Here is a 20947-nt window from a genome sequence, read left to right as displayed (position 1 = left end):
TTGTCCTGGCCTCGGCTGTTGGACTATGAACTGAATTCCTGCTGCAATTTAGTTATATAAAGTAGCAGCCTTTGTTTCTGCAGAAGTCAGGTGAACTATATAGCAAAATTACTGGTGGAGATGTATAAAATCTCTAATGTGTTACCTTACTTGGCCTCAGTCTCACAGAGTCATCAGAAAATTTCAGCTGAGACACGCCGCTCCATTCCTTAGAGATTCCAATTTTCTCATTTTTGAACAGTGATTGGTGGTTTGAATCTGGCAACACAGAGTCATCTGCAATGGATAAAATTAGAAAACATAATGGATCTTTTAAAACTTTCTGCAGATCATCACTATCTTAGTCTAAGTTGTAGATCAGGGATGGGGGACCTTCAGCTCAGATTTGGCCTTACAGGGGCCCCAACTCACAAACCACACCAACCTGTTCCACACCTAATGTCATATGTGTCAGGTACCAAATGGCTACAAAGGGAGCTTAAAGTGAGCTCCTGATCATTTCTGTGCTGGAGCGAGGCATGGCAGGCAATGGGCAGCTGATGGGCAATGGGAGCAACCCTGGCTCCAATAGCATGAAGCAGTTTGCATTGAAAGTGCTGCTAAAATGGAGCTTTCCCCCACCATTTCAGTAGCAGTTTCCATGCAGACTGCTTCATGCCACTGACCCCTGCAGGAAGCAAGCTTGAACAACTGTGTGACTAGTTTCCCCATGGGGAACTCAATTATGCAGCCACTCCCTGTAGAAAGCAGCTTGAATTCACCATCCATCAGGTGATGGGCAGTGAGTTCAAATCTATGGAAAGGTGTTTTGCCAGCCCTATGCTCAGTGTCAATCATTGGATGGCGAAGTTGGCTTGTGGGGTGAGGATGACAGAAAATTATATGGCCATCTGGGCCAAAATGGTTCTCCACCCTTGAAAGAGATGATGACTTCATCTTGCATATGGTGTTCTGCCATCAACAAAACTGTATTCACTTAGATGATACTTGAACTCACCATCTTCTCCAGGTACAATAAAGGACTCAGGGGTTCTTTTAGGCAATGGGGGAGGAATGTCTTCATCCACCTGGGAAGAACCTGTTAAGCCAAAATGCTGAAGTTAGTGGACTTGGGTTGTATACACAAATATCTATTGCAGACATGCAAGATAATAACCAAGACCTCTCATGGTCTTCCTTGACCTTGGTTGCATTGCATAACTACTCGTTACGCAATGTTAGTTTATGAAAACTAGACATGAAATAAAGGACACAGCGTTATTCTGAGTCAGACTGTTGGCCCATTCAGATCCAAACAGTTTATTGTGATCAGCAATACCTCTCCAAGATATATATATTAGGCAAACACTGCTAGCTGAAAGCCTTTTAGCTAGAAAAATCCATGATTGGACATGGGAACTTCTGCTTGCAACATGTGCGCTACAGAACCTTCCCTGCTTCAGTTGTGTACTATCATTTTATGGACAAAAATCTTTGCCATTATGTAGGAAAACCATGCGCCTCTTAAAATCCAAGTCTATAGCACTATTCAGGCCATAAGTGTGGACAGAAAGTGTCTTGCAACAAGCTTCTCTGTTGATTTAAATGAAGCATATCAGGAACACTGGAAACATGAACAAACTTCCGAATGTATAATAGGGAAACACCACCAGGTTGCAATCGCTGTTGCAAAATCTTGAAGTGCAGAAGCACAAAAGCATTTACTTTCAAAAAATAAACAAAGTGACCACCAGATGGCAACTACACTTCCTTCCCCCATCAACCATAAATCCTGTGTATCCAAAGTCCACATGGAAACCTTCTGCTAATTTATTTTCCTTCTCATTCCTCATTTATCAGAATACAGAGTAGCACAGTACTATTCATACTTTTTCAGATTTTAGATTTTTACAACTGTGGTATCCCATCACCCAAAAGTGTTGGGTTGTTGTGCAGCATTCCTCCTCCTTCCCTTCCCAGCAGTGGGCCAAGGAAGGAGTTTGAATTCTAGATATTAAAACATTATGATAACCCATATACATCTCTTCGGTTAATATTTGTTAGATGTTCACATAAACGCTCAAAGGCCATTTAATCTCCACATATGAAAAAGCTGTTAGTTGTCCATCTTGATTCCTCATCCATGCACTAGCAAAGTCCAATTCTGGCCATGTGCAAACTTAAAATGTTATCACACCTTGATCAGTTAGGGCAACAAAACAGCCTCCTTGTACAACTTTCCTTTGTAATGCAAATCCCCCTGCAGGAGGAACCCACAACCTCTCAAGGACTTACTCTGGCAGGCAGATTCCACTGCACCCACTGGTTGGATATTCTGAGCCACAGAGCTGCATGGTGGGTAGCTGGCCCTTGCTGGACTTTTCAAGGGCTGACCTCTGGCATCTGCAGCAGAAGCAAGCTGGGGAATTGTTTCAGATGGATTCGCAGCAGCGTCAGGAAGCGCTGGGGAGCATGGTTCGTCCGATGACAGGGAAGAAAAGTAAGGATCTTCTGATGACCAAGTACAGGACTGATGGCGTAACTTCGCGAATAGACAACGCTTGGTGTTGCTTGATAGTTTATTTGAAAGGCTAGAGTCAGCTGTAAATCCTCCAGGCTGCAGGCCCTCACAGGAGCCAGGGTCCTTTCTTGTCAACGTTTGGGACGCTCTCTGTGATGCTAACTCAAAAGGGGTCGATTTGGTCCGTGTTAGAGGCACCTTTGAATCTAAGCTGATCCCAGCCTCACTTCCTGATTTTAAAGTGACAGGTAGCTCTGCCCAAAGGAGATGGTTGAAGTCCAAACTGTGATGCTTATGAAGTGGCTGTCTTGGCAACCAAGAGTTCAAGCCTGCTGCGGCATCCATGTTTCTGGTGGCGCTGAAGCTCAAGGATCCAATTGAAATTGCTTGTCTGACCAGAGAAGCACCATCTCTATATCTGTCACGAGTGCCTATATCATGACCCAGGCTCAGAGATTTCTCCTGTTCCTCTTGCACTGAACTGAAACGAAGGGAATATGATTGTCAAAGGTATAGCTATTCAGGAAGGCCCTTCTCAATCCAGACAAAGTTCCACTGCATTGCAAAATGGCTAGGGATAAGTGAAAACTCAGAAACTTTACTTCCACCTATGAAAAAACATCAACCAAAAGAACCCAGACTAGCTTCTTAAAAATGAAAAATGTCTTTTTGACCATCCTGGGGGCTGCCAAGATTTTATTTACCTTGGTATTCAGCCAGATGCTTTTGGAAAGTCTACCAGCAGCGCATAAAGGCAATAGCCCTCTCTCACTGTTCTCACACAGCAACTGGTAGCATTCAGAGTTCCTCTGTGTTTAACGGTTCCAACTAACTACCATAGACAGTAGCTGCTGATAGACAAGATGACCTCCATACATTTCCTTGATGCAAAGTCAGTAGAGAGGAGAGGCAGGTAGGAATTGTTTTACTTTAGTAACCTTGTTTTCTTTGTAGCAAGGATGGGAAACCTGTGGCCCTCCAGATGTTGTTGAACTACAACTCCCACCATCTCTAACCACTGGCCATGGTGGCTGGGACTTATGGGTAAAACACAGCATCCCCAATCCTGGTACATAGCTAGGTTGAGACTATGGGTATAAACCAACCAAAGTTGAGCTAAGGCTACTTTATTTCAGTGAAAGAGAGAATAAATATTTAACTGTCCCACTGAGATTAGTGGGCTCCACAGTGCAATCCTGTGCATGTCCTTTGAGATCAATGGGGTTTCCTCCCAGATAAGTGTGCATTGGATTACAGCCTTTTTAAAGTGCATAATCTTTCCCGAATTGTGTGCTATACTTAAGAATTACATCTTTTCTTACCTGTTCAATTGCATCAAAGAAGACGTTTCCATATGTGGAGCCTGGAATGCTGTGGCTGTTGGATGGCTTGCTTCAGACTACAAAAGTTACCAAAAAAAATATAGGTTTTGTAGACTCACAGAACCAGAACATTGGTTTTCAACAGGTGGACATAGTACTGGCTTACAGCCCAATGTAAGGTGGGTAACAACAGCAGCACTGCCACCATATAAATACAGGACAAAATATTTAAGAAATTGGTTGCCAAATGCATGTTTGGGCTAAATCATGCCCAGGTCTGGACTAAAAGATCTGTATTCTGTGAGGTCCACACATGGGCATAGCCAAGATTTTTGTGCGGGGGGGGCAGGACTTTGTTGGGGGCAGGACGTTTGTTTGGGGGGGGCAGAACCATTTTGATTGGTCAGTTAATTAAGTATTTCTATTGTTTTACTTGATTGGTGTGGGGCAGCTGCCCCTCCCTTGGCTATAGTCATGTGTCCACACCTTTCATAGTGGAAAGAGTGGGCTACACTGTTGAATCTGGAATTGATATTTGCCATTGCAACAGATAATCACTGAACTCCTTTATCTAGTTACTCCTTTATCTAGGACATCCCTGCTCTCTAAATACATTTTTGGAGTTCAGTGGCTTGATTAGACTACTACGGAATCTGCCAAGTAGGGTACCTCTCTCTAAGCTCTCCAGGAAATGCTGATTCACTTTTATTGCTTATAATTAATGTGGTATGTCCCTCTTTCATCACCCATCTTACTTCAGTGTATTTGGCTTCTGCGTAGTACTCAGCACCAAGTCTTACATTTTAGCTACCTCATGAGTTATTGGAAATGCTTCCACATTGCATACTATTGCAGCGCTCCACATGGTGAACAGCTGTTGGAGCTACTGTGAGACAGAAGCATCTCCAGCGTCTTCCATATAAAAACTGGTAACATAAAGATCAGACTTTGCTTAGGACTGGTGCAAACATAACACCCCTGAAAGCAAATTGCTTCTGTCTTCCATCATGACTGACTCCAGTTTTGAAGGGCCCTGAAGTGTTCTCTGCTGGCACTTTGATGAGAATCAGAATTGTGCAGTTTATTTTTATTTTTTTAAGTGCAAGTAAAATGAAGTTTAAGCCTATGTACACATCAGTGGCTTAAAGTATGGGCATGTCCCCTCTTTATGTTTGCACTTGCTGAGTACACCAGAGAGGGGGCAGGGGTGTCTTCATTCAATGCTCATTACCTGATTTGTTTCTCTGTGCCTACACCACCACCCCTGAACTGAATGAAGCTGTCACCTGCACATGTGCTCCCATCTGCGCATGCACAACAACTATCTGAACTGTGCACACCTCAGCTTAACGGCATCTTGCCTTTTCAAATCAGATGGAAGCTGATTTGAGGGGAAGTACATCAAACAGAAACAATCCTCAAGAATCTACAGGATACATACAGATTGTGGCTAATGCCACGTGCTCTCTGCTTCATACATCAGCGGTGGGAGCCCACTGGAATCGGAGGAAATGGTAATGTGTACACAGCCTAAGTGAACTGGGGGAGGGAGGAAGTGTGCTTGAGGGGAGGGATAAAAACCCACACCTGGGATATTTTCTGTCAACCTCTGCTGACTGGTGTGGATTTCAAGGAATGGAATAACAATTAATATGGAGACTGAAAGAAATAGGAGTGTGTGGATCCTCATGTACCAGTTGCGCACACAGAACAAGTGTGGAACAACCTTGTCCGGACGTGCCCTCTGATTCAAGCTGTTTCAAATAAGGGTTCAACTGTATTGGGCCGTAATTCTCAGCCCACACTTGTCTCCAGCCTACCATGGGGGGGTGGATCACAAGGCCATATGATCCTTTTTCCTGGTGGGACATTTTCTTGTGCACTTTCTTCTAGTACTGCAACCTAAACATGCATGCACTTAGCTTCTGTAAAGAGATATGCCCCCAAATTTCTCTCTCTCTCCTTTTTTACCCAAATACTTTTTATTGCTTTTTTTGTAACAACAACAAATAAAATAAATACTCTTACATTCAAAATTTCTCTCAAAGAAGCTCTCTATCTAGGGCTTTCTAGGCCCTCAGGTTAATCATTCAGAGAGACTCCGCAGAGGTGGGTTTGCTCTTGTCTTGATATTGTAAGTCAGTCTCAGCCCCATATCCATTTTTGGTAAACTGCTTTTTCAAAGGTCCTTTTTGAAGGTCCTAAAAGCTGTGAAAAACAGCCAGTATCTGTGAAACCACATCCTGGTTGAAATGCTGCCTCTGTCACCCTGGCCTATACTTCTGCTAGACCACATAACTGCCCACAGCAGATGAGAAAGAAAATGACTCTCTCAGCTTGAGCAGAAGGTCTCCGCAAACACAACAACAAGCACACGGGGAGGGGGATTGGTGTGGGTAAGATTCAGTTGGGACTTAAAGAATCGGAGTAATGGCATTTGAATTTATCTTAGGTTTTCCTTTATCACTTAGTAGCAAAGGTTGTGTTCACACTTCTCTTTACTGTGCACTCACTGTGTTTCTAGTGCTGCATTTTTAATCCGTGTTCACATGATGTTATTCAAAAAGCCTATGTATCCTGTACTTTGTTATAGAATACTGCTGCTGGGTGTGCTGTTTCTCAACCAGTTTCACATGCCATTCCTCATTCACCTCTGGCTAAGGTATGGACAACTTTGAATAGGACAAAGACTTGCTCCCCACCCCATAAATGCTCCATGATGTGAACACAAACAGGAGTGTAGTGAAGCCTTGCCAAAGTGAATGGCTAGGGAAGATACAGCTGTGAAATGCACCAGGGGAAAAGCAACTTCACAACACTCTAAGGCAATAATGTGAACACTCATTTAATGTGTAATTGCAAATGAGTAGGTTGCAGTTCTGTGAATAAGAGAGGGTGGAATGTACATTTTGGAAATTCCATGCTGTGGAATCGCAACATTGCAGGATATTGACATCATCATCAATGAACTAATCCTTAGAGAAGTGAGCACAGGATGATTTTCTGTTTAACGCCTGCTCACTCCTTCTGACTTAGCTTTTAGAAACCAAATGGACGAGTGGAACATTGAGTGGATAACTGATCAGGCATCAGAAAAAACCAGCAACAGGGGAGAGTTTGCATGCAAGAAACGAGGGTTGGGTGAATGCAATACTGTTGGCCTGAGATCTGAATTTCTCTACAAAGGATAAATGCAACGTTTGAAGTACTTCCTGTTCCAGTTCCTGTTTGGTGCTAGCATTGGTAGGAATGCTGTATTTTGGGGGGAAATGCTCTGTATTTGTAACCAGACACTGTACACTTACCTCCATAGCAAAGTTATCGGAATGATGAGCGAGTGCCTCAATTTGCCTTTTAAAGAGCTCAATCACAGCATCATAGACCAACTTGTACTGCTCCTGTAAAATGATGCCAATAAATCACATGGAGATATGCCACTTTTGTTCATTCATTTCTCTACTTCATCATAGACTTTGAAAGCTATGCTGATATTTTCTGGCATACAAGCTAAGGAGCAGTGGTTATCCCCAAAGTTGGGGAGATTCATTTAATCAGTGGGTGTGACTATGCTTCATGGTGAGCTTTGCTGATGTATAAGAGGAAACGGAAGTTCTGGCACTGCTCCATTTTCTGGGACAGTACCCTTTTAATGGGTTAAAGATTTCATGGAATGATTGAACATCATTTTGATAACAGATCATTTCCTGGTGGCAATAAGCATTTGAAAGATTGTGCGTGCCCTTTTGCCAGCCAGTTTTCAAACTTTGATCTCCCTTCTTTTGATAATAACTGCACCTTTTCCTTTGATGTCTCTGCAGGAGGCTTTCATGCAAAGAGGGCTCTTGTACATTATTGCCACACAGACAAGGATTTCCTCGTTAGAGCACAGCAGTGTCTCTCTATAAGGCAAACATGCTTTCTACAATTTCATATAGACTTTGCACAATAGAAAAAATATTTTTGAACGTACCAGTGTTTGCACTAATAAAGGCCTCTGTGTTCGCATTTCCTGGATCATATTAAAAAGGCTGAAGTTCATTGGCAGAATCTTAAGATAATGAAGGGGAGAGGAAAGACAAAGAACTGTTGGTGATATAGAATGCCCATATCCAGCCATCCACTCTGTGTCGCAACACACCTTATAACTGAATTCATATTTCAGAGTCTTACTGAAGAGTTTCAGTAATTCCTAATGATTGATTGATGGCATCCATACATTACCCAGTCAACAATATCTTCTGGATATTTACACTATACTCTGGGCGTTTATACACATCAGCTGGTGAAAAAGTTCCCATTTCCAGTAACAGCATAACAGACAGCAAAATTTCCCATCTCATGACAGTTATATTACCATCGGTGGGAAGTTCCTTGCCTGACATAGTGGCACATGAACAGTACAAAGATGTTTAACAGGGAAACAAAAACTCACCCCGTCTTTTAGCAAAGTCCACGTGTAGTCAATGGCACAGATGACTCCTGTTCTTCCACAGCCCGCGCTAATAGAAAAAAAGACACAAGGGATTGTTGGATTAAGGGCAAGAACAGCTCTCATTTTCATCCAGCATCCAGCTCTCTTTTTTCCTCCAGTATTTTAATAAAAGAACATTCAACCTTCCCTGAAAATCTCTTAGGGCCCATCCACCCATTTGTTTGTCCTGTGATTACTAGTACTTTGTATAAATCTATTATCATAGGCCTGAGAAAGTTTTGGGGTTTTTGTCCTGCCACTTGCCCTGGGAAAACCCGCTTTTTATTGCTGAATCGGAACAAGTGTCAATCTGCAGAAAAACCTAAGAAAACTTTGTCCTTCCCCTGAACTGGTCCTAAAATAGCTCCTGAATGGATTTTTATGTGCTTTCCCAGGAGCTGTATTGGGGGCAGATAATGTCATCCATTCAAATTGAGGTTGATATCAACCCCCAATTTATATTTCTGATCTATTTGCTGAACTCACTTAATTTCTTGCTCTGAACTAAGTGGTATGCATCTTTTAACCTCACTACAGGATTAGGTATTTTTGGACAGCAAAACTAAGAAAACATATTGACTTGGTGGAGGAAACATTACATGAAAATAATCAGAATATGGAATCCACAGAGAGGGGAGATAAAGGAGATGATGCAAAATTAAAATAATTGTGAGCCTCCAAGATTATAGTTGAGTGTATATTTCCCTTTGAGCATTAATACAGAGATTGAGCATTCTCCCTTGGCGTAAAAAAAGAATAAATCTCTACTGCCAAATAGCCTCACCTGCAGTGTACACAGATAGGTACATCACTGTGTGCTTGATAGCAGCGCATCTCCTCTATGAGTTGAAGAATAGGGTCGATTGAGGACGGTACATCATGGTCTGGCCAGTTTTTATAATGGAAGTGGTAGACAGTTCGGCTATCCTGTAAAGGCACCAAAGGAGAAGAAGTGACTCTGATTGATCTCATCCTCATTTGAAGGTGGTGGAAGTAGTGGGTGGGTAATTTGACTGTTGTGGGTACACATGCCACTGTATCCATTTGAGGATGCAAAGTTAGGCTGAACTGAACACCCTACATATCTGCAAAGACGCCATACTTACACCTTTCCATTGAGCATATTCAGATTGTGGCTGTTCAGATTTCCATGCCAATATCCCTATTCACAGTTCTACATGCTATGAATGCATCAGTGTGACAGATGAGTCCCATTGAACTTAATGGAGCTTAAGCATTTATACCTACGTACAAGTTTTAGACTCAAACTCTTCTTAGGCAAAGATTACTTCTTCAAGTTTCTGCTGGATGTAAGCTCCTGCAGTTATGAAGCATTGGACTCTATTACCACCACCATAAGTGGTGTATTGTAACCACAAAAGGACTCACATAAATGGGTTGATCGGTGGCACCAGCACAGACTACTTCCCCAAGCATTCCTACCATATGTTCCCAGACTTACACTGTCATTCAGCTTCACTTTCAGAGTGCGAATCACATACTCATTTCTCCTCTCTTCGGCCTCCTATAGGAAAACAAACCAGGATGACATTTTCTGCTGGTAAACAGCAACAACTTGCATAAATCAGAATGCAGACTATGAATTAAAACAGGCCAGGGGATAAGCATGGTTATACTCACACAGGATATGCAGAAAGGGCCCGTATTGATTGGAGACTCATCCGCATCAACCCAATATCGCTCACATTTCTTCTGTTGGAAAAGAAGTAGAAGGAGACTGTGTTTATCTGTCTCTTGCCTTGTCCACTCTCATATCTTCCTTTCCTTGCCCCCAGCACAAAAACTGGTTTCCAGTCAGGGAAAGTTTCAGCCACACAAGTGATGTGTCCAGCTGTTTGGCCAAGCTGGCAGCTCTCAAACACAACACTTCTTTTTTTTTAAGACATTCGCAGGCTGCCTTAATTGTTTATAGAATTGGCTTGGTTTCTAAGCCCAACCATGGGAATGTAGGAGGCTGCCTTATGCTGAGTCTGGTCATTGGTCCATCTAGTTTAGTATCACCTACACCAGCTCTCCATGGTTTTAGACAGGAATCTCCTCCAGTCTTACCTGAAGATGCTGGGGGTTGAATCTGGGACCTCCTGCATGCAAGGCAGATTTACCACTGAGCTATGGCCCTTCCCCCAGTGAAGGGCACACCTAGGGCAGGATGCTCAACAACCACTGTATACTTCTGTGGCTTCTTGTTGAAGCAGGTGATATACTGAATGGAAGGCGGGGAATCAAAACGCTTGCAATAGGAGAACTACTGACTAGAAATACTGGGGAAAGTCCAAGGACAAGGGGCTGGTGCTAATAAAGAAACAGAAACAGGGAGCCATAAACCTATTTTTTAAATGGGAGCTTAAGGAAGATCTGGCATATATACAGCCTGGCTCAACTGTGAACCCATTATGAGAAGCAATCTGCACACAGAGATAATTGGTGTATCCGTTGATAAACCATAAAGGACAACTTTAAACTGCTCAACTATGGCCCTATAAAACTTACTGAAGTCATAATTGTCTCAACAACCACTGACAAGTACAAGTGACTGTAAATTTCTCTCTCCATGACTAATAGCAGCTCTGAGGCTGAGGGTACAATTTATACCAGGGAACAAAGCATGGAACAAAAGGTTAACCACCACCACCACCACCCCACTTTCACACCATGCCATAAAGGAAAATAAAAATGCTGGGAGCTTCAGTCACAGAATTCCCACATCATAGGTTTGGTGCCAAAGCTGTATCCAGACATGTACTCTTGGTGCTTTTACCTTTTCTCCTTCATTGTCTGAATTTTAAAATTAATACAGGGTTGCGGGAGGGTGTGTGTGTGTGTGTGTGTGTGTGTGTATTTTGAGGCAAGAGCCTGAAAGTGTCAAATTCCAGATCTGGGATGATTAAACAGTCTGATTTAGCTTGTACAAAAAGTAATTCCACCAAGAAAAGACACAGTGGCACACACAGTTCAAAGAGACTTTTAAAGATTCTGATAATTCAGAAAGGAGGATGGAATGGTGGCCAGGAGAGTTAGCACTATCTTATACAGACACCACTTGAGGAAAACACAGATTCTCTGCAATATTTTGATTATATTGACCTTTCAGGTCAAGTTCAGTTTTGGGACAAAATCCGAATCATCCTTGGTTGCTCTGCTGGATGACCTTCTTTTTTATTTTTGCAAAGTGCTCAGTTTTACTTGTGATATATAATTTGGTTTTCACTTTATCTTTATTTAGCCACCGAGGATGTGGACAGGCTGCTTGGACGAGTGAAACCAACCACCTGTCTCCTGGATCCTTGCCCATCCTGGCTTATAAAAGCTAGGACTGGGTGATGGGCTTCGTGGGGTGGGGAATGCTTCCCTCCGTGAGGGAGCCTTCCCAGACCCGCTGAAAGAGGCGGTTATTAAACCGCTTCTTAAAAAACCATCTTTAGATGCGGCCACAATGGCCAACTATCGCCCAGTCTTGAATATTCCATTCCTGGGCAAGGTGATAGAGCGAGCGGTTGCCGAACAACTCCAGGCACGCCTGGAAGAAGCGGACCATTTGGATCCCTTCCAGTCGGGATTCAGGCCTCACCATGGGACTGAAACTGCCTTGGTCGCACTGGTTGATGATCTCCGGCGGGCTAGGGACAAATGGTGAGAGCTGTTTCCTAGTTCTGCTGGATCTCTCAGCGGCATTTGATACCATCGACCATAACATCCTTCTGGACCGTCTTGAGGGGCTGGGAGCTGGGGGCACTGTCCTACAGTGGTTCCGCTCCTTCCTCCTGGGCTGTGTTCAGAAAGTGGTGGTGGGGATGAGTGTTCAGACCCCTGGGCTCTCACTTGTGGGGTGCCTCAGGGTTCTGTCCTCTCCCCCATGCTTTTTAATATCTATATGAAGCCGCTGGGAGAGATCATCAGGAGGTTTGGGCTGGGTGTTCATCAGTATGCAGATGATACCCAGCTCTACCTCTCTTTTAAATCAGAACCAGTAAGGGCAGTGAAGGTCCTGTGTGAGTGTCTGGAGGCGGTTGGAGGATGGATGGCGGCTAACAGATTGAGGTTGAATCCTGACAAGACAGAAGTACTGTTTCTGGGGGACAGGAGGCGGGCAGGTGTGGAGGATTCCCTGGTCCTGAATGGGGTAACTGTGCCTCTGAAGGACCAGGTGCGCAGCCTGGGAGTCATTTTGGACTCACAGCTGTCCATGGAGGCACAGGTCAAATCTGTGTCCAGGGCAACTGTTTGCCAGCTCCATCTGGTACGTAGGCTAAGACCCTATCTGCCTGGGGACTGTCTCGCCAGAGTGGTGCATGCTCTGGTTTTCTCCCGCTTGGACTACTGCAATGCACTCTACGTGGGGCTACCTTTGAAGGTGACTCGGAAACTACAACTAATCCAGAATGCGGCAGCTAGACTGGTGACTGGGAGCGGCCGCCGAGACCATATAACACCGGTCTTGAAAGACCTACATTGGCTCCCAGTATGTTTCCGAGCACAATTCAAAGTGTTGGTGCTGACCTTTAAAGCCCTAAACGGCCTCGGTCCAGTATACCTGAAGGAGCGTCTCCATCCCCATCATTCTGCCCAGACACTGAGGTCCAGCGCCGAGGGCCTTCTGGCGGTTCCCTCATTGCGAGAAGCAAAACTACAGGGAACCAGGCAGAGGGCCTTCTCGGTAGTGGTGCCCACCCTGTGGAACGCCCTTCCAGCAGATGTCAAAGCGATAAACAACTACCTGACATTCAGAAGACATCTTAAGGCAGCCCTGTTCAGGGAAGTTTTTAACGTGTGATATTTTACTGTATTTTTGGTTTTTATGGAAGCCGCCCAGAGTGGCTGGGGAGGCCCAGCCAGATGGGCGGGGTATAAATAATATATTATTATTATTATTATTATTATTATTATTATTATTATTATCTTTTAGGAAAATTGTTGAATGATTTTTTTTAATGCAAACCTCTTAGAATTTTTTATTATATTAAGCTGTACGTGTGTATGTGTGTATGTGTGCATGCTATCCATTGGCACAGAGCTTACCTTCCCCATTTCAAATTCCATGCAAGCCATGACCACAACCTGGAGAGATAAAAATAAAAAGACACTTGAGTGCCATTCAGCTACACAAATGAAATAGGAAAATTTTCAATGCTGGGCACTTCCACAAGATAGACCTCTGCCAATTTCTTTTCCTTCTCATTCCATTTTTATCATAATATGAGATAGCACGTTTCCATTCACCTCTTTGCTAGTTTTATATTTTCACTGTTGCTTCCCATCCAAACCAGTGGATGGAGCATGTCTGATAGTGCCTATTTTGTTCCTGCATAGCCCTTTTTCTTTCTCCATACTTTCCACCCCCTGCTTGCTTCACCTCAGCTAGCAGCCACATCAATAATCAAGCAGGGTGTGATTTTTGTAATTGTCCAGCAACATGCAATGTTTGGTGTACAGTTGCTCCTGCATTTGTTGCACATCTCCTGCACTTGCATGAGAGATGCGCAATAAGCCAGCCTTTGATTCTGCAAGACAGAGAGAGAAGAAGGAAGGAAGGAAGGAAGGAAGGAAGGAAGGAAGGAAGGGAGGGAGGAAGGAGGGAGGGAGTTGCTGGGACATCCCATTTCACTCCAAGCGCCTTTGATGCGTTTTGTTTTGTTTTTTTTTGTTTTGCTTTGTTTTTTTGCAAGCTTCTCAAATGATTGTGGTGTGTGTGAAATGGGAAGGTTTTTCTTTTTTCTTTATAGCTTTGGAATTTGTTCACCAAAAAAAAGTCTAGCGACAAAATTCTAAACTAGGCTTACACCAGGTGTAAAGTCCCACTTTGCAACGAAGAAAAATAAAACAAATTTCCATGCCCAGCACTATTTCCATCTCCCTTCTCTTCCCACGGGGTCACTAGTTGAAACAAAAGCACCAACTTCTGCATTGCAGTTCCTGGAGATAAAATGGCTCAGGTGTGCCTACAAGCACTAACAGTCAAACAAGCACTGAGGAGGTGTGGCGTTACATGGCATTTCTTTGGAGCACCCCTGCTCCAAAGAAATGCCATGTAACACATGGGGGGCGGGGTTGAGGAACTCTTCCAAAAATAGAACAGTTCCACCACACCCTTGGATTTCCCACAGCTATACCTCCCCTGACAGTACTAATCAGATTTTTTCACAATAAGGGAACATGTGCATTAACCAGGAGGGATGCGTACAAGTGACACATGATGCCATATGGCTGCCCCTGCCCTCCAGTGTGTGCATGGGACATGCAAATATGCAGCAAGTGGCTGGTGATGCCTTTGAGCAGAATTGTCACTTATAGAAAATGGCTGTGTGCAGTAGGATGGCTTAGATTTTTTTTTTTAAAAGTAAGAACTCCTCCTTTTTATATAGCTAGAAGTCTCAAATCCTGGGAACGGAATAAGCTGTACATATTTGATTTGTTTCCCTAATTTGTATGAGCTGCAACCTTTAGTTGCTTATGTAGGATTAGTGGGTTTTGGAAAAACAAGGGATTCAATGTTTAGGCACTTTTAAACTCTACCACCTTGTCCAGAAATTATCCAGCAGCTGTTGTAGCTGTTGACTTTAGGCTCCTTCCGCTGTTGCCAAGTCTCAGCATCTGCTGTTAGTGTAATGGGATGGGCTGTTGAATGTAAGCATCACCAGGGAAAGTTTATGTGAAAATGCTCACTGTACAACTGCACATGTGCATGAATGCAAAATGTTGAAAAGAAAACCCATGATAAAGCAGGCTAAAAGCAGGTTGAAACATGAGGAGCAAAGTCTAGCAGAAAGCAATAGGTATGAATCAGAATACATATTTGCGTATCACAATAAGTCATAACCTCATCATTAGTGAAGGAAGGAAACAAACCATGATCTCTGGCTTAGAATTATATTTGAACCAGGAATTGTGGCTTGTTTAACTCCAAACAAACCACAATATGGCCTGGTTTGCACATCACAAAACAATGGCCTAATATACGTGCATGTGTGTCCAGACCACTTCTCCCAAGCTGATTTGTTTCTGCACCACACTGAGCTAAGCCATAGTTTGGATTAGTGTACCATCTGAAACTGGGCTTGTGGCTTAGTTCTCTCCTGACTAAACACAAGCTGTAACCAAGGTCTGTAAACTCCAGACTTAGTGCAACCATCCCCTTGGCTTAATTCATTTCATGGGACCCCATCCCTCCCCTGGAAAAAGCAAGAAATGTTTGAATGTAAAACTGTAGGAGTGACTTGTAAGTAGCACTGATCTGGAGCTTACCAATACTTTATATTCCCAGATCATCCTCCAGAAGTCAACAACGGTTGTGGGAAGGGGGCCCTGAGTAGCTATGTAAGTCTTTGGCTCATACACACCCTAAAAAGGAAATAAATAAGCTTTTGTTAAAAAGCATCTAGGTGCAATCCACTCTGGAGTATTTTGTATTTTCCCATTATACTGTTACACGCTTCCCCAATCTCCGACTGGTGTGAGATTCCAGGGGTACCTGGCACACTGATCAGGGTCTGTGTTTCCTTTTGGAACAATGAGGCACAGCAGAGACTGTGGTGTCTTTATTATATATAATTTAGTTACACATATATACAACACAAGCCTAGATGGAGAGAATGCAGAACATTCACACCCCAAGAAGGTCCTGTCCCCTCTATTGCTGCAGCTCCAGATTCTAAGAAACCCCAAACATTGTGACTAACGCTCACTGCAGCATAAAACAGGCCACCCATTTTCTGCCCTGCCCCCCTCCAGCTTGCAAAACAGACACAGAATTCTAACTTTTTTTTAGACCCAGGAATTTCGGGGGATCTTGGCACCCAAAAACTCGTAACAATATCCTGAAATTGGTTGTGTCATTAACGTCAGAAGGACTGCTAAAAAAAAGGAGGTTATGTGACTTCCTGCTGTTAAATGGGACAGAGAACTGTTGAAAGGAGACAACTTCCTTAGAGTGCTTCCTTAGTGAGAAAGGCAGTGGAAGGAACTCACGTAGCCTAGGATTAAATTAGAAGCCCAAACGTAAGATATTTCAAAGGTCCTATAACTTTTCAAATATATTTTCATTAACCCGCCACTCCTGGGATCTCTTCAATGTGAGGAGCACTTTCTCCATTAAACCATTTGCATTCTCATATAAACCTGACTAAGGATTGTGGGTCACCAAAGCAGCAATCATGAGTGCTGTTCCAGGCGTCACATAGGCCTTTCCAGTTGTCCCACGGCCACCCCTTCCACTGAAATTAGGCTTGATAGAAGCCTTCCATTGTAGCCAATAAGAGGCTTTTTGCAAGCCTAACTGCAGGATGGGGGGCAAATTATTGGAGGTTATATGCAGTTGTGGTCTGTCGTTCCCATTATTGACTGATTGCATTGTGTACATGCATATATTATGTGTGTGTGTGCAGTACCCACAACAGTTTTTTACAGTTTTTAAATGTCCCCAGGGGCTCAATGACCGCTTTAGATATGCCTGTATTTTTCACTCAGCAGAGCCTACGGTCCATGCGAATCATGTGCGACAGGCCACCAAATGAGGTACTACCTTGATAAAATTGGCATTGATGTAATGAGAGTCTTTGTCAGACGTGATAAGGGAGAGCTTCACTCTGCTGTGGTCATCTATAGGGAAGAGCAAATGAAACAACTTTCAGCTGCATTATATAACGGATCCTACAACAGCAAATCCAAGTCAAGCTTCATTGTGACAGTTGCTTTGTGAGAGGTCACCCTTAAACCCTTTTGTCACCCAACTGCACAGGCACATTCCAAGCACTTTCACAAGGGTGCACTTTTTTTTAGTGCTGCTCCCCATAATATTTCCTGGCCTGAACAGAAAGAGAGAGAGAAATAACTAACAGCACAGCTCATGCTCATTTGCATCACAGAATGTTCGGGGTGTGTGTGTGCGTGACCTTAGCCTCTTCTGTGCTGCACCAACAAGGATCAAAACAGCTTGTTTTGCATTGTATTTGAGCAAAAGGTTGTTCCTTCCTAAGTATATGCACCACTGGGTATATATCCTTCTCTGTTTCCTGCTCCCAGAGTGTTTTCATCTCCTGCCACACTCCAATCCATCCCCCAACCAAGTCTATTTCCATCTCTTCCACAGAATATCTATATTTGATATTAAATTAAATGGTGTTGATAAATTGTATCTAATAAACTTGGGGTTGGGTCCAAATATTTTCTCATCCAAATGAAAGGCACTTCTACTCATGAATGGGCCGAGTAGCTGATTTGAACATACACAGCTGCAACCCCATGCAACCCTCAGAAGGGGAGTTTTGAGAGGTTGCAATGGGAAGGAGGATTTTTGGATCCAAGCCTTTGAAAACCAGGTTTTGTTTAAGCGTGTTGCATCCAGTGCTGCGGTTCTGTTCATACAAGAGACTTCCGTGCCTATCATGGAACTTCTGTTCCCCTGCAGCTCTCAAAATCAACTCCAAAGTATTGGAGGACACACACACACACACACACACAGAGAGAGAGAGAGAGAGAGAGAGAGAGAGAGAGCAGCTTTTGAGAGAGTATGGTGGAAAGAGAGGAAATGGAAGTCCCATTGTGTGAGAGGAGTTCTGCTTCCACAGTACTGGATACAACTCAGTATATCCAAGAACATTTTCATCTGGCAAAAGGTCACAAGCCACTCCCCATTTTATTCCTTCACAGGAAGCATCTACTCATGTGAGCAGCTTTAATGCCCAGGAGTTCGGAGAACTCAAGTTGCAGCTTACAGAACGGCAAAATATAACTTACGTATCGCCAAAGTTGTTACGGCCGAGATCTCAGAGAGGAATCTATGTTGTTTAATTAAGGGAAGAACTGCAAATTATTTCAGCAAACATATTTGCCAGCTACTGATAATGCTGGGGTGGTGAGTGGACAGTGAATGTGCTTGCCCCTTCCAGTGACAATAGTGCCAAACAACCCCTCCCCAGCTGTTCCACAGTGAGGAGGGGGAGAGAGGAACTAGATGAAGAATGGTGGGAGGAGAAGGGTTAAGCCAACTGATGTTCCCCTCTAAATGTTCCCTACCTCTGTAATAGCATTACAAGTAAAATATGAGGTTAGGAAACTATGTCAGCTAACTAGTAGGTAAAGGTAAAGGGACCCCGTCCATTAGGTCCAGTCGTGACCAACTCTGGGGTTGCGGCGCTCATCTCACTTTACTGGCCGAGGGAGCCAGCATACACTTCCGGGTCATGTGGCCAGCATGACTAAGCTGCTTCTGGCGAACCAGAGCAGCGCGCGGAAATGCCGTTTACCTTCCCACCGGAGTGGTAACTATTTATCTACCTGCACTTTGACATGCTTTCAAACTGCTAGGTTGGCAGGAGCAGGGACTGAGCAACGGGAGCTCACCCCGTCACGGGGATTTGAACCACCGACCTTCTGATCGGCAAGTCCTAGGCTCTGTGGTTTAACCCACAGCGCCACCCACGTCCCTAACTAGTGGGTAGTTGTACCCTGATCAGACGACAATCACAAGTGAATGAAACAGTAAAGAAAGAGTGGAAAAAGGAATGACTGACCTAAGAAGTCTATCAGCATGCAAAGGTGAACATGAGTCATGGAACCTATAACATATTAAGAGCCTTTTTCAGAGAATGGGTATTGTTTTTTGTGGTCAGAATGTGTCAAGGTGACACATTTGTTATGCTCAATGTACATAACCATCACTAAGGTATTATATCCAAACCAAGGAGATAGCATTTTCCCAGTTCTCAGAATGAAAACATTCAGTTGCTTGGGAAAAGAGATTTCAACCCAGCTAGTGCTTCCATAATTGCTGCTTTGACTAATGTCTCGCAGGCACCCACTGATTAATCCCTGTGATATCTCCTCTCCTCTCTAGCTATTGCTATTGACAGGAAGGTAAACAAGGGTTCTTTTAAAAGCCCTTCTAAACTTGTTTGATCATTTTTCTGAGATGTATCAGAAAACATGTATCTTTGTACCAACCTGTTGATATTGTATTGATGTTGTATTGAGTATGAACCATATACTCATTCTTATTTGCACCTCACTCTGCATTTGTGTGGTGTGTGTGAATAGCATGTTTGCATACAACTTGCCTTGGGTCCAAAGGCAAGTTCATGAAAGGAAAGTTCATGAAAGGAAAGATTGCTCTCCCTATACACACCCCAAAAAGTCTCTCTGAAGTTTATCTCCTGAACAATATAGGAAAAGACATAATGGGCTGCTGAGAAGGGGGAAATTGCCCTCAACAGGATAGAACCTGTTATTCTTCTCCACCTCCCACCCCTGAAGACCTCACTAGAACAAACACTTTACCTGAGATGCAGAGAGGCAATAATGTCCTTAGGTTAATTTAGGATCCAAGCTGTATACATGATATTAATTATAACAAGCACAGGGGCCATTCACACTCCAAGGCTGTGTACATTCTTTCCCTCAAAGAATTCTGACCACTGACATTTGTTAAGAGTTGCTGGGAACTGGAACTTTGTGAGGGGTAAACTACAGGGCTTTGAGGGAAATAATGTGCTTTAAAAGTAGAGGGTGTACACATCCCAAATACACGTCACCTCATTCATACAGTGGCTGGAAAGATTAAAAACTATGGTGATAAATATTTAATTCCTAGCTTACATGGCAAGATGTCCTTATACCGGTTCTTGCTGATATTTTCCGGCTGCTCAGATGTAGCCGTTGGGTAGATTTTGTCAGCTCTGTAGGTTGCCGATTGCCTTTTCAGTTTCTGTTGTTAAATCATAAAGAGAGATTACAAAGAACATATAGACAGTGTCACGGGCCTGCATCTCCCATTATTTCCTGACTAGCCTCTCTTGAGACAACCACACAGAGAACCAAACCGTCGTCATTACTTTGCAGTGTGAGGCTTCTGAGAAGTGGAAAGTTTGTGAACCAAGCAGGAACAATGCACAGCTCAGGCACATATGTTTCTGATGTGGCTTCGTAGAAAAATACTCGTTCCGCAGGCGTCGCACAGGTGTAATGTGGTGGAATAATACACTCTTCAGACACATGTGGAAAATATGAAAATGCTTCTATTGACACAAGAGAAGAAGCTCAACTATAGCTCTGTTGCTACATTTCCCCCACACAAATCCTGGTCCATTCTTCCTGCTTTTGAATTGTCTGGAAACCCAGTTCCCATGACACAATAAAATAATCTTTTGTCATGGTTGTTATTGTCATATACCACCCTGGGATCCTCTTGGATGAAGAGCAGCTTAGAAGTTCTTTAAACAAAACAAGCAAATATATACATAAAACAGAGTTTTGAGGATTTAAAAAATCTGAGGTGGCAGGAATATTAGTAGAATTGGAGTACGGGGAACTGCCTTATATGGATTCAGACCATTGGTTCATCCTGCTCACTGTTGTCTAGGCTGACAGGCAATGGCTCTCCGGATTTTAGATTAGCTTCTCTCCCAGCCATACCTGGAGAGGCCATGGGTTGAATCTGAGACCTTCAGCATTCAAATCAGATGCTGTACCACTGAGCTAAATTTAGCCAATTTTGGCACAATTTGGCAATCCTCAAAGCGTTTTATAATTGCCACTGGTTTCCCCATCTCATCCTGACCGCTGTTACAGAGAGTGAGGAACTACGGTGTGTGATAGTAACTGGCATTGTGTCTATTTACATACATTTTATTTATAGTTTTCAGC

At 43.4% G+C, this 20947-nt stretch overlaps 1 protein-coding gene across 5 annotated transcripts in view; it reads right to left on the bottom strand.

Moving 5' to 3' along the window:
- The window catches only part of PTPN22 (protein tyrosine phosphatase non-receptor type 22), a 42422-nt gene that overhangs the window by 10012 nt on the left and 11463 nt on the right, over positions 1 to 20947 (bottom strand). For 2 of the 5 annotated variants that reach the window (XR_014566025.1, XM_083745895.1), the window contains 14 exons: positions 19901 to 20009; positions 16830 to 16906; positions 15554 to 15649; positions 13331 to 13369; positions 9935 to 10006; positions 9756 to 9818; positions 9078 to 9220; positions 8255 to 8321; positions 7793 to 7870; positions 7128 to 7220; positions 3823 to 3899; positions 2275 to 2981; positions 998 to 1078; positions 146 to 276 (listed from right to left, as the gene is read on the bottom strand). Coding sequence is in view for 4 of the 5 variants with exons in the window: in XM_083745895.1 (XP_083602021.1) it covers positions 146 to 276; positions 998 to 1078; positions 2275 to 2981; positions 3823 to 3899; positions 7128 to 7220; positions 7793 to 7870; positions 8255 to 8321; positions 9078 to 9220; positions 9756 to 9818; positions 9935 to 10006; positions 13331 to 13369; positions 15554 to 15649; positions 16830 to 16906; positions 19901 to 20009 (1833 nt within the window). In the remaining variant the exon portion in view is untranslated. Of the gene's footprint in view, positions 1 to 145; positions 277 to 997; positions 1079 to 2274; positions 2982 to 3822; positions 3900 to 7127; positions 7221 to 7792; positions 7871 to 8254; positions 8322 to 9077; positions 9221 to 9755; positions 9819 to 9934; positions 10007 to 13330; positions 13370 to 15553; positions 15650 to 16829; positions 16907 to 19900; positions 20011 to 20947 lie in introns of those variants that run through there. The other 3 variants (XM_083745897.1, XM_083745896.1, XM_083745898.1) reach the window with 2 other exon arrangements.

The sequence above is a fragment of the Podarcis gaigeae genome, assembly GCF_964106915.1.
Source record: "Podarcis gaigeae genome assembly, chromosome: 6".
Classification (NCBI taxonomy): Eukaryota; Metazoa; Chordata; class Lepidosauria; order Squamata; family Lacertidae; genus Podarcis; species Podarcis gaigeae.
The sequence above is the reverse complement of the archived record's forward strand: the minus strand, read 5'-3'. Positions and strand labels throughout refer to the sequence as shown.